General features: G+C 49.2%; 1 protein-coding gene across 3 annotated transcripts in view; it reads left to right on the top strand.

Annotated features, from left to right (window-relative positions):
• The window catches only part of FAM167A (family with sequence similarity 167 member A), a 30,446-nt gene extending 20,552 nt beyond the window's left edge, over positions 1-9,894 (top strand). For all 3 annotated transcript variants that reach the window (XM_075923240.1, XM_075923242.1, XM_075923241.1), the window contains one exon: positions 9,473-9,894. In XM_075923240.1, the coding sequence (XP_075779355.1) occupies positions 9,473-9,736 (264 nt within the window). In that variant the 3' untranslated portion in view covers positions 9,737-9,894. The remainder of the gene's footprint in view (positions 1-9,472) is intronic.
• Positions 9,895-12,799: the final 2,905 nt, after the last annotated feature.

Genomic DNA, 12,799 nt, shown 5'->3' on the forward strand with positions numbered 1-12,799 from the left:
TAGCTGAGGCAGACAGCTCTCCGCACCCTCTGGAAAACGATTCACCAAAGCTCCTCCCCAGCAGACCGCAGAGCTGCCCAGAGCATACTGCCCACCACTCCAGCGGAGAGTTAAAGGGCCCAGGGCTCTGGTCACCGCTGCTGCCGCTGTAGTAGTGGCAGCAGTTGGGATCCCGGGGCCTTCTGAATCACCGGGCCCCAGGGCAATTTCCAGATGAGAGCTCAGGGAGTCTGAGCAGTTCTCATGCTGGCAGGTGCATTCCTGTGCTACCCGGGCCTGCTCATCCCAGACGACCCCAGAAATACCATTGTAGTTACAGTGAAAATAAGGCTGATGAGACAAAAACGGATCCGGGTTAAAATGTGGAAGTATTAAGAAGGAAAAAATGTGGCTACTATTGAAACAGAATGTGAAATTGGGTCTCAGAAGGGGACAGGCCAAACGGTGCCTTTCTGAAGTCGCCCCTTGTTGAAAACCAAGCACGTGGGAAACAGGCAAGAAGGGTCTCCTTAAAACGTGAATACATCAAGAGCGGGAATTCAGAGCTTTTGATTTCTGTCGAAGTAGGAGCAGAAGGTCTTTTCTGCCTCCCATCTCTAGCATGCCATGACCAAACGAGATCCACTCTTTGGTGGTACGACAAATTGGTCCTGCTTTGGGCAGGGGGCTTGACTCGATGACCTCTTGAGGTCTCTTGCCGCCCTGGGATTCTATGACAGGGTTCAGTGGGGGTGCTTTTCCCCCTACTTTTTTTTTAATGTCAATGGATCCTTTCAAAACAGAAACCAGATGGAAAGAGATTTCTTGCCTGGCGCTTCTGAACTGGATTCTGGAATAATCCAATTGACCATGCGCTGTTGAGGCTGTTGGCTGTCCGTTCTCCACCCAGCTGGGATGTTATCTGCATTTATCGGTTTCATTGTCCAGTTCAGACGAAGCCGAGCCAGGCATTACCGTTGTGTTGCTGGCCTGGCAGGGGAACATGGATAAACAACACTCACTGCTGACCCATAAACAGTCACCTGGGTAGCTATTTTCAGTTAATTGTGCAGAACTCTGTCTCCCTGGCAGCGTCCCTTTATCATGGAGTTCATTCATAATTTACACTGCCAGCTGTCAAACTTGGATCAAGTGTTTCCATCATGGTCAACGGAACTAGAGTAGCACAGGCTGATTTGGGGCTTGTTCCCCAAAATCAGCTAACTTCCTGGTGGCCTTGGGCAAGTCACTTAATTATTTTCCAAATTGCTGGTCCAATCTACCGTCACTGACACATGACTGGACGCGATGGCTCATAGATGCACAATTCCAATGTGGCTGTTGGTTTCCCCGCCGGTAAAACGGGAATGGCCCTAATACTTCATTACTGAGTTGCCGCCAAGGGGAGAGAGTGACCAGTTGGCCACCAGGAGATATTTGAGATGTGCTCAGGATGTGTGACGGGCTGGCGGTCTGATTCTCAGAACTGCCGAGCCCCCAAAACTCCAGGGCTGTGTCTAGATTGGCATGATTTTCCAGATATGCTTTAAACGGAAAAGTTTTCCGTTAAAAGCATTTTCGGAACAGAGCATCTAGATTGGCACGGACGCTTTACCGCAAGAACACTTTTTGCGGAAAAGCATCCGTGCCAATCTAGACGCGCTTTTCCACCAAAAAGCCCCGATCGCCATTTTCACGATCGGGGCTTTTTTGCGGAAAACAAGAAAACACTGATTGCTCACAGTAGGAAGTCAGTGCTTTTGCAGAAATTCAAGCGGCCTGTGTAGACAGCTGGCAAGTTTTTCCAGAAAAGCGGCAGATTTTCCGGGAAAACTGGCCAGTCTAGACACAACCCAGGAGAAATTGGTGGGATCGGCCAGTGTTCAGCGCCCCATTAGGGAAGCATGCTACTTGCTGTAAATCACCATAGCGCCGTGTGATGGTGGACATTTTAGAACGAACTAGGCATTGGTTCACTCCGGCCAGCTGCACGTCACCAGGAAGTGGTCTTGTGGGTTCCATCGGTAGCCCAATCTCCACAGATTCATGCCTTTGGTGTGCTTAGACTCCTGAAGGAGTTGTCCCCAAACAAACCACATCTTAAATCCTCAACAAGCGAAACCCTGAATGGCAGGTCTCAAGCAGGGACACGTAGAATCATTGCTCCCTTGTGCTGATAATCCTTGTGGCAGCCGTCACAAAGCTTTGTTTCTTTTTCCCTTTATGTCTTTTCTGGAGAGGAAAAAAAGTGGCTATTCTCAACTGAGTTCAGCCTATAGAAAAAACCCTTCAACCCATCCCCTAACCCCACCCATCCCTTCCAGAGGCCAACAGAGCTGGAGGAGAGCTTAATCTCCCTGGGAAAATTTTGCTTCTATCTGTCACTGCCTCTCACGTTTCTGGTGCATTGTCTCTCTTTCTCTTTAGTTTAGCCTGTGGGGGTGGTAATGCTGCCTAGCACAGTGTTTCTCAGCCAGTGGTACGAGAGAAGTCTGGGGTGGGGTACGTCAACACAACTGAAATTTGGAGAAAACCGAATTTTTGTTGTAAGTTTTACAGCGCTTTATTATTTTTGTACTTTTTACACCCAAAAGTTTCATCGCCTGCCCGGGTACAATTAAGTTGTTTAAACAAATGTGTTGCAATGGTAGAAAAAAATGTGAGTGTCTGAAAACTGTAGGTACTGGAGATACTTCTCTTTTTCTTTTTTTTTTATAAAAAAAAAAAAGGTTGAAAAACACTGGCCAAGCACAGTCAGAGCACGAGGAGATCTTCGTGTGCAAGGCGTTCTGTCTGGCAAAGAACGAAGGACTGCAGGGAATAGTATTTGTGGTTTGCCTTAGTCCCAGGGGTGGGCAAGATATGACCCAGGGGCCGGACAGTCTGGCCCCTGTCCCATCTCACTGGACAGGAAGCAGACCCAGTGCTTTGAGCAGCTGGCTGCTCTATCTGTCTCTCCGCACTGAGGGTAGGGGGCAGAAGATGAAGCGTTGTTTACTGCAAATTCCTTCCTTCCCCCAAACTCCCTCTCAGACTCCATGCCCTCTCCTGCACCCCAGTCCCTTACCCCAAGCTCCCTCCTGTGCCCCACCTCCCTCCCAGACCCCGGCTCCCCCTCCATAGAAAAGTGCGGCCCTCGAGCACTTTCCAAAATTTTGGAGTGACCCTCATCAAAAATTATTGCCCACCCCTGTAGGGTTGCCAGATACTTTCACAAAAAAATCCCAAACATGGCGAGGAGAAAAGTTGGTTGAGCAAAAAAAAAAGTCATTGCACCTTTAAATTCGTGCACTCCCCACTTTCTCCAGCCCCACCAGACGCAGCAAGGGAAAAATGTCCGTACCAGCCTTCCATCAGCGAAAATCAGGGCTTTTTTGCGGAAAACCGCATCTAGATTGACCACGGACGCTTTTCCGCAAAAAGTGCTTTTGCGGAAAAGCATCCTGCCAATCTAGACGTGCTTTTCCGAAAATGCTTTTAACGGAAAACTTTTCCGTTAAAAGCATGTTCGGAAAATCATGCCAGTGTAGATGTAGCCCATTATGTTTTCACACAAGCCAGAATACCAAGATGGCAGATAGTATCAGAGGGGTAGCCGTGTTAGTCTGAATCTGCAAAAGCGACGAGGAGTCCTGTGGCACCTTATAGACTAACTGAAGTGTAGGAGCATAAGCTTTCGTGGGCAAAGACCCACTTCGTCAGATGCATCTGACGAAGTGGGTCTTTGCCCACGAAAGCTTATGCTCCTACACTTCAGTTAGTCTATAAGGTGCCACAGGACTCCTCGTCGCTTTTGAAGATGGCAGATGATACTCTGGCCTCTAATCTCAGACTTCCCCTCCCTTTCTTGCCTGCTTCCTGGTGACAGCTGAGGTCTGACTAAGGCAGGGGTGTAGGGCTGCCAGGAGTCCCGTTTTCGCCCAAACAGTCCGTTAATTCATAGAATCATAGAATCATAGAATAATAGGACTGGAAGGGACCTCAAGAGGTCATCGAGTCCAGCCCCCCGCCCTCAAGGCAGGACCAAGCTCCGTCTACACCATCCCTGACAGATGTCTATCTAACCTGTTCTTAAATATCTCCAGAGAGGGAGATTCCACCACCTCCCTTGGCAATTTATTCCAATATTTGACCACCCTGACAGTTAGGAATTTTTTCCTAATGTCCAATCTAAACCTCCCTTGCTGCAGTTTAAGCCCATTACTCCTTGTCCTGTCCTCAGAAACCAAGAGGAACAAATTTTCTCCTTCCTCCTTGTGACACCCTTTTAGATATTTGAAAACCGCTATCATGTCCCCCCTTAATCTTCTTTTTTCCAAACTAAACAAGCCCAGTTCATGAAGCCTGGCTTCATAGGTCATGTTCTCTAGACCTTTAATCATTCTTGTCGCTCTTCTCTGCACCCTTTCCAATTTCTCCACATCTTTCTTGAAATGTGGCGCCCAGAACTGGACACAGTACTCCAGCTGAGGCCTAACTAGTGCAGAGTAGAGCGGCAGAATGACTTCACGAGTTTTGCTTACAACACACCTGTTGATACAACCTAGAATCATATTTGCTTTTTTTGCAACAGCGTCACACTGTTGACTCATATTCAACTTGTGGTCCACTCTGACCCCTAGATCCCTTTCCGCCATGCTCCTTCCTAGACAGTCGCTTCCCATCTTGTATGTATGGAACTGATTGTTCCTTCCTACGTGGAGCACTTTGCATTTCTCTTTATTAAACCTCATCCTGTTTACCTCTGACCATTTCTCTAACTTGCTAAGGTCATTTTGAATTATGTCCCTATCCTCCAAAGAAGTCGCAACCCCACCCAGTTTGTCTGGTAAAAAAAACCGCAGAAAATACTGTGCAATACTTCCTTTGGCTTGTTTTAAACCTGCTGCCTCTTCATTTCATTTGGTGACCCCTAGTTCTTAGGCGCAGCCTCCGTTTTTACCCAAGGTCCCAGAAAATGGCAGGGATAGAACCAGGCATCACGCCCAGTCCAGGGACCACCCGTTGGGCTTGCAATGAGACCATCAGACCCCAGGGTCTTTCCCTTGCAATGGTTGCCCGTGCAGAGACCAAGGGGAAGCAATTTGTGTCTCTCCTGATACGAGCCTCCAGATGTGGCTCTCCTGTTCCTAGGGCCTCTTGAGGCCTTCTCAGAAGGACAGAATGGCTGGGACCTAGAACTACCTGGCCACTGTTCCTATCGTCCGGGTCCCACTGGGCAGGGAGAGAGGCACTGAGCCACGAGAGCAGGGGATGGGCAATAATTGTTGGGGGGGGGCACTCCAAAATGTTGGTACGTGGTCCGGGGCTGCACTTCCCTATGGAGGTGGTGCAGAGTCTGGGAGGGAGGATGGGTGCAGGATGGAGCTCTGGGGAGGAGTTTGGGGTGCAGGAGAGGGGGCAGGGTCTGACAGAGAGTTTGGGTAAGGGGGAGAGGGTCGCAGCGTGCGAAACTTCACCCTCCCCCCGGTGCAGAAAGGCAGACAGAGCAGCTAGCTGCTCTGAGCCCCAGGGCTGCTCTCTGCCTGTGGGTCCAGTGGGGTGGGCCGGGGGCCAGATTGAAAGGCTTGGCGGGCCGGATACGAGCTGTATTTTGCCTGCCCCTTCACAAGAGCATACTTTGTGCCCTCTGCCACCTAATACAAGAACTAGAGGACACCAAATGAAATTAATGAGCAGCAGGTTTAAAACGAATAAAAGAAAGTTCTTCTTCACACAGCACACAGTCAACCAGTGGAACTCCTTGCCAGAGGAGGCTGTGAAGGCTAGGACTATAACAGAGTTGAAAAAAGAGCTAGATAAATACATGGAGGTTAGGTCCATAAAAGGCTATTAGCCAGGGGATAAAATGGTGTCCCTGGCCTCTGTTTGTCAGAGGCTGGAGAGGGATGGCAGGAGATAAATTGCTTGATCATTGTCTTCGGTCCACCCTCTCTGGGGCACCTGGTTACTGGCCACTGTCGATAGACAGGCTACTGGGCTAGATGGACCTTTGGTCTGACTCAGTACGGCTGCTCTTAAATTCTTATGTTCTTAATATGCACATATTTGCAGGGCTCTGACCACCGACAAGTATTTGAAAAGGGCAAGCCCTGGAGTGGAGGTGTGTTGGGGGGTACCAGGTAAAAGAAACAGATTGAAACCGATGCAAGCAACATGGAACATAGGACTGGCCAGTCTTCCCTCTGGCCCAGTGCTGTCTCTCCAGCAATGGCCAGCGCAAGATGTTTCCAAGACTCCCCACTCTTGGCGGATGTGAAGCGATTCGCTCTCCACCGTAGACCTCAGCATGGTCTGTAATAGTCACACGAAGGTGTAAACCACAAAGCGTGAGGCTTGTAAATCTCCCTTCCAAGGCTCTTTGGCTGCGTCTAGACTGGCAAGTTTTTCCGCAAAAGCAGCTGCTTTTGCAGAAAAACGTGCCAGCTGTCTACACTGGCTGCTTGAATTTCCACAAGAACACTGACGATCTCATGTAAGATTGTCAGTGTTCTTGCTGAAATACTGTGCTGCTCCCATTTGGGCAAAAGCCCTCATTGATGTTTTGCGCAAAAAAGCCCCGATGGTGAAAATGGCGATGGTGAAAAGTGGTGAAAATGGTGAAAAGTGCTTTTGCGCAAAAGCGTCCGTGCCAATCTAGACGCTCTTTTCCACAAATGCTTTTAACGGAAAAACTTTTCCGTTAAAAGCATTTGCGGAAAATCATGCCAGTGTAGACATAGCCTTTATGTTGTTGGTATTTGCTAAGCTCACTCTGGCTATTTTGATTATCCATAGAGTGTCCATTCCCTCCTGGAGTCTTGCTAATATTTTGGCCAAGGATATCCAGTGGCAATGAGTTCCGCAGCTTAAGGCGTTTCCTTTTGTGCCCTTTGAATTTGCCAACTTTCAAGGCTAGATATCTGGAAAGAACTTCTAAGCTGTGAGTTTGACTACACTGCAAGACAGCTAGTGTCCCCTTAAAAAGCCATTGGTGAATGTAGTGTCTGGGATTCATGGAATGGAGTTGACCCTCGGGGGTGAATTTTCTCTAAATTCTTTTCCTGATCTAACTGCTGCTTCTGCGCATCGCTGATTGCTCAGGGCACGTCTACACGGCAGGGTTCAAGCCGAAATAAGTGACAGCTTCAGCGACGTCAATTGCGTAGCTGAAGTCAAAATAGCTTATGTTGGGATTTGTAAAAACTTAATAGGGGTCTGAAATTGTTCTACATTAGCGGTTCAGGGGTCATCCTCAGCATTACCCTTTAAACATACTTTTTCCTTTCATGTTTTGTAGTTTGGGAAGATAGATTAAGAGTCCGGTCAAAACCGGTGTTATCATTTCTGATGTATAAACATGTTCTTTCTCTTCAGTTCTTGTAGCCTAGGAAACCAGGTAAGTATGGAGTTACTTTACTTTGTTATGTCTCTTTGGGTACGTCTACACCAGCTTGTTAGTTCGAGCTAGGTAGGGTAATTAGGGCAAGCAGAGTTGCAAATGAAGCCCGGGATTTAAATATCCCAGGCTTCATTTGCATGTTCCTGGGCACTGCCATTTTAAAATCTCCCTTAGTCCGAACTCCACGAGGAGTAATGTTACTCCTCACTCCACGAGATGTAACGGTAGTTTGAATTAGGATCTTTAATTCGAACTACCTACTCCATGCCATGTGTAGCCACGGGCACGGAGTTCGGACTAAGAGGGATTTAAAAATGGCAGCACCCAGGAACATGCAAATGAAGCCCGGGATATTTAAATCCCAGGCTTCATTTGCAACTCTGCTTGCCCTAATTACCCCACCTAGCTCAAACTAATGAGCTAGTGTAGACGCACCCTCGCTTTCCTCATTGGCTTTGCATAATACATCTTCAGGGTCAAATTCCTTGCAATCGCTGTAACCTGTTGATTTAGAAAGTTTGTAGTATAGAAAAGTGTTGATTTAATTAGAAATGATGAAAATAGTCTCATAGACTCATAGACTCATAGACTTTAAGGTCAGAAGGGACCATTATGATCATCTAGTCTGACCCCCTGCACAGTGCAGGCCACAGAATCTCACCCACCCCTCTTAGAATAATCCTCTCACCTATGTCTCAGATATTGAAGCCCTCAAATACTTTGAAGGCCCCAACATGCAGAGAGTCCTTCAGCTGTGATCTGTGCCCAATGCTACAGAGGAAGGCGAAAAACCTCCAGGGCCTCTGCCAATCTACCCTGGAGGAAAATTCCTTCCTGACCCCAAATATGGCAATCAGCTAAACCCTGAGCATGTGGGCAAGACTCACCAGCCAGACACCCAGAAAGTTCCCTATAGCAACTCCTATCATCCCTCCATTGACCTATTTCCAACTGATAATGAATGGTCAATTAGTTACCAAGATCATGTTATTTCATCCAACCATCCCCTTATCATAGAATCAGAACTGGAAGAGACCCCAGAAGGTCGTCAAGTCCAGCCCCCCGCTCTAGGCAGGACCAATCCCATCTAAATCAACCCGGCCAGGGCTTTGTCAAGCCGAGACTTAAACACCTCTAGGGATGGAGACTCCACTACTTCCCTAGGTAACCCATTCCAATGCTTCACTACCCTCCTAGTGAAATAGTTTTTCCTAATATCCAATCTGGACCTCTCCCACCACAACTTGAGACCATTGCTCCTTGTTCTGCCATCTGTCACTACTGAGAACAGCCTCTCTCCATCCTCTTTGGAACCTCCCTTCAGGAAATTGAAGGCTGCTATCAAATCCCCCCTCACTCTTCGCTTCTGCAGACTAAACAGACCCAAGTCCCTCAGCCTCTCCTCGTAGGTCATATGCTCCAGCCCCCTAATCATTTTGGTTGCCCTCCGCTGGACCCTCTCCAATGCATCCGCATCCTTTTTGTAGTGGGGGGCCCAGAACTGGACACAATACTCCAGATGTAGCCTCACCAAAGCCGAATAAAGGGGAATTAGAAGTGGGTATAATTGTATTCATTATTTGCTTATTAATATTCATTTTATGGGCGTTAACATTACTAAATAAGGTTTTAGGAAAAGTAGTGCTAGACGAGTGAATTAACATATTAAAATAGATACAAGGGTGTGACTAATGCCAATTTGTTGCCACGCAGATGTTGTGTTGACTGTCTGAGGTAAACGTGTGTGGGCAATAAAGCAGTTCCGTTTACCCCATCCGCTCTTGGGCCACCTGTTTCTTCTCTAACAGCGTAACTCGGCTTTCGGCGCTGTCTGCACGGCAGGAAGTCTGAGAGAGAGCCCTTTTCCTTCCACGTCCCTTACTCCTCGTGAAATGAGGGTCACAGGAGTTGGAGTCAGCAGTCCTCCGGTCGCCAGTATTTCGACATAATGGGAGCGAAATAACGCGCCCTTTGTTATTTCGGAATAACGTCTGGTGCCGCAGGGTAGCCGTAACCCCGGCGACACGTTAAACAGCCCTCCGTGAAAGCGGGAGGGGAGCTGGGAGAACCGGAGGGAAGCGGTGACTGATGGGCCCCCTTTCTGTGTTTCAGACCGACATGCGCCTTCAGGACCAGCAGCTGGCGCGGCAGCTCATGCGCCTGCGCAGCGACCTCACCAAGCTGAAGGTCGAGCAGACCTGCCACCTGCACCGGCGCATGCTCAACGACGCCACCTACGAGCTGGAGGAGCGGGAGGAGCTCGCCGACCTGTTCTGCGACCTCCCGCTCGTCAGCTCCTTCAGCCTCTCCGCCCCCCTCCGGCTCATCGGCGTCACCAAGATGAACATCAACTCCCGCCGCTTCTCGCTGTGCTAGGGGGGCGCGGGAGGGGGCGCCCACCGCTGGGGAGGGCGGGGGGAGCGGAGAGGGGAACTACTGGAGCCGAAGACTCCAGAGGAAGCGGAGGGGACGAGGTAAAATGGGGGGTGACCCCACTGCAGGTCTTGCCTCCAGGCAGTGCCGCGAGGCCTCAGCCTGAGAGAGCTTGGAGAAGCCTACAGGTGATCCAGGGGATTAGACCCATCGGGAACCAGTCCCGTCTCCTCTAGCTCATCGGGAAATGATTGTAAAAGACGGCAGCGGCGCCAGAGTGATCGGCAAGGCAGCGGGAGGCCGTCGGACCTCCCAGAGGGTTGGCAATCAAAGTGTAGGAGTACAGCCACGCACCAAAGCAAAATCCCCTTAAGTCTGCCCTGCCTCCTCCTCTAAAAATCAGTGCTACTCCTCTGGAAGGGCCTCCAGCTGCTGTCTTGGTTAGAAAGCTGATTTCCCGTGGCGGGGGGGAGTAGCGGATGTAGGCCGCGCATCCCAAAAGACCAGCAGAGAAGCTGGGCTAGTCCTGACTTGTGCCTTTGCTGTGAATGGTAACTATGGATTTCCTCTGAGCGCATGCAGCCATTCGGGCTTAATTTAGGGTGCATCTACACAGCAGGGCTTAACTCGAAATAAGCAACGCAAATGGAGCTACGTCTATTGTGTAGCTTATTTCGAAACTGGGAGCGTCTACACAGCACTTATTTCAAAATAGAGCCCTCTTCCTCCGATTTCCCTTACTCCTCGTATGATGAGGGTGACAGGAGTCGGCTTAAGAAGTCCTCCAGCTTGACAGTTCTTCGACATTATTTCGAAATAACTGCCAGCTGTGTAGACACGGATTAAAAGTGTTTCGAAATAATGCTAATTCTTAGCTTGAAATAAGCTATGCAATTTGAGCTATACAAATTGTGTGCTTATTTCGCGTTAATTTCAAAATAGAGTGTGATTCCGAAATGTCCCTTACTCCTGTTGGAACAAGGTTTGCTGGGACGTTGGAATAGCACGCTGCCAAGACATGGAACTCAACGAGTGCAAAGAACTTCACTTAGGCAGGAAAAATCAAATGCACAACTATGAAATGGGGACTAAGGGTACGTCTACACTACATGCCTCTGTCGGCAGAGGCATGTAGATTTGTTTGTTCAGCAAAGGTAAATGAAGCCGCGATTTAAATGATCGCAGCTTCATTTACATTTACATGGCTGCCACGCTGAGCCGACAAACAGCTGATCAGCTGTTTGTCGGCTTGCCGCTAGTCTGGACGTTCCCCCTGTCGACATCAAAGCCCTTTGTCGTCAGCCCCGGTAAATCTCATTCCACGAGGAATAACGGGGCTGCCGACAAAGGGATTTGATGTCGACAGGGGGAACGTCCAGACTAGTGGCGAGCCAACAAACAGCTGATCTGCTGTTTGTCGGCTCAGCGCGGCAGCCATGTAAATGTAAATGAAGCCGCGATCATTTAAATTGCGGCTTCATTTGCCTTTGCTGATCTGTCTAATCTACATGCCTCTGCCGACAGAGGCATGTAGTCTAGACACAGCCTAACTGGCAAGGCAGTGGTCCTGCTGAAAAGGCTGTGGGGGCTATAGGAGATCACAAATTAAATACGAGCCAGCACTGTGACCCAATTGCGGGGGAAAAAAAAGCTTTCACCAGCACGCACGTGTCCATCTTGTGGTCTTGAGCATCCAGGTGACAAACAGCGTGAAAGTGAGCAGGCAGAATTTGGAGGGGGGAAGCAGTTGGAGGCAGAGGAGGGAGGAAACAGCACCAAAACTGGTCCACATGTGCGCTGGGTTCCGATGATCAACGGCAGCCACATTTGCGTATCAGGTGGGGGTACAGGAATGGGATGTAGCCAACAAAGGGCCAGATCTGTCGCTGGCCTGAAACATGGCAGCTCCCTTGAAGAAAGGCAGAGCGCTCCGGTGGTTCTGTGCTAGGCCGGGCCTTAGGAAACAAGCAGTCAACTCCCTGCTCTACCACAGATTTCTTGTGTGTCCTCAACCACTTAGTCCCTCCATACCTCAGTTTCCCATCTGTACAAGGGGGATACCAGCACATCCATGCCTCGCAGAGCTGTTGTCGGTAGTGATGCATGGAAAGGTCAGGCACGGCTGTGATGGGTGCCTAAGGACCTAAAATAGATGGCTGTATGCCAGAGGAGGATCTGCTCCAAAGAGTTGTCTGCAGAGCTGACTACTGCCTTTTCTGGTCTGAGAGGGCAAGGTCTCTGAGTTCCTTGCCTTACAGTCACCACACTCCATGGACAGCTGTTCTACATGTGGAAGGTGTGGATTGAAATAGTCCTGTGGTCAGTGTTCCCTCTAATTTTTTTCCATTTGTGTGCAGAATAAATTTTGTGATGTGCACCGAGAGATGTGCACCACCAGTAGAAACAGATGCTGCTGGCTCTGAGCATCTGTGGGTGCTTTGCCAATCAGCACTCTCCTTCCTCTGTCACATCACGCCCCACTCTCAGAATCCAGGCCAAGGGCAAACAAGTCGTTTGTGCTCTTTCAAGCCAAGCCGGCTCAGGTGTCAAATGGCCCGGCAGGGCCTTGCTGAAAGGGAGTGGGTCCATGCTGGGTTTTGCTCTGAGGTTTCTGCGTTTGTTCAAAGCTCAATGTGAAACTCAGGACGAGTGAATCTACATGGACTCAAGCTATAGCAAGTCTTCGCACACGGCCCCATGAACAAAACCAGCCGTAGCACCCACAGCCAGGTCGAATTCTTTTGTCTCTCTATAGCCCAGGACCGGCCCATGACGGGACTGCCACATTTGCTGGAGTGAATCCAGCCCCAGAGGCCTGTAAACTTAGTGCAGCATCCGTAAAGGGTTTGCTTTTTTTTTCTCTCCCCTAAGGGAAGCTTTGAATTCTTAACTTTGGGCAACAAAGTGCTATTCCCTGAGCAAGGAGTGGTTTGTATTTTCATGGTTTCCGCTACTGTTTGGAGATTGCCGCTACGACAAGTGAAACGAAATAAAAAAGATCAAGAGAAAAATGGCGTGTACGGATCTCGTTGACACAGCAAACGCTGGGCAATTGGGCGTTCCATC

The sequence above is a fragment of the Pelodiscus sinensis genome, chromosome 3 (genome assembly GCF_049634645.1).
Source record: "Pelodiscus sinensis isolate JC-2024 chromosome 3, ASM4963464v1, whole genome shotgun sequence".
NCBI classification, from domain to species: Eukaryota; Metazoa; Chordata; order Testudines; family Trionychidae; genus Pelodiscus; species Pelodiscus sinensis.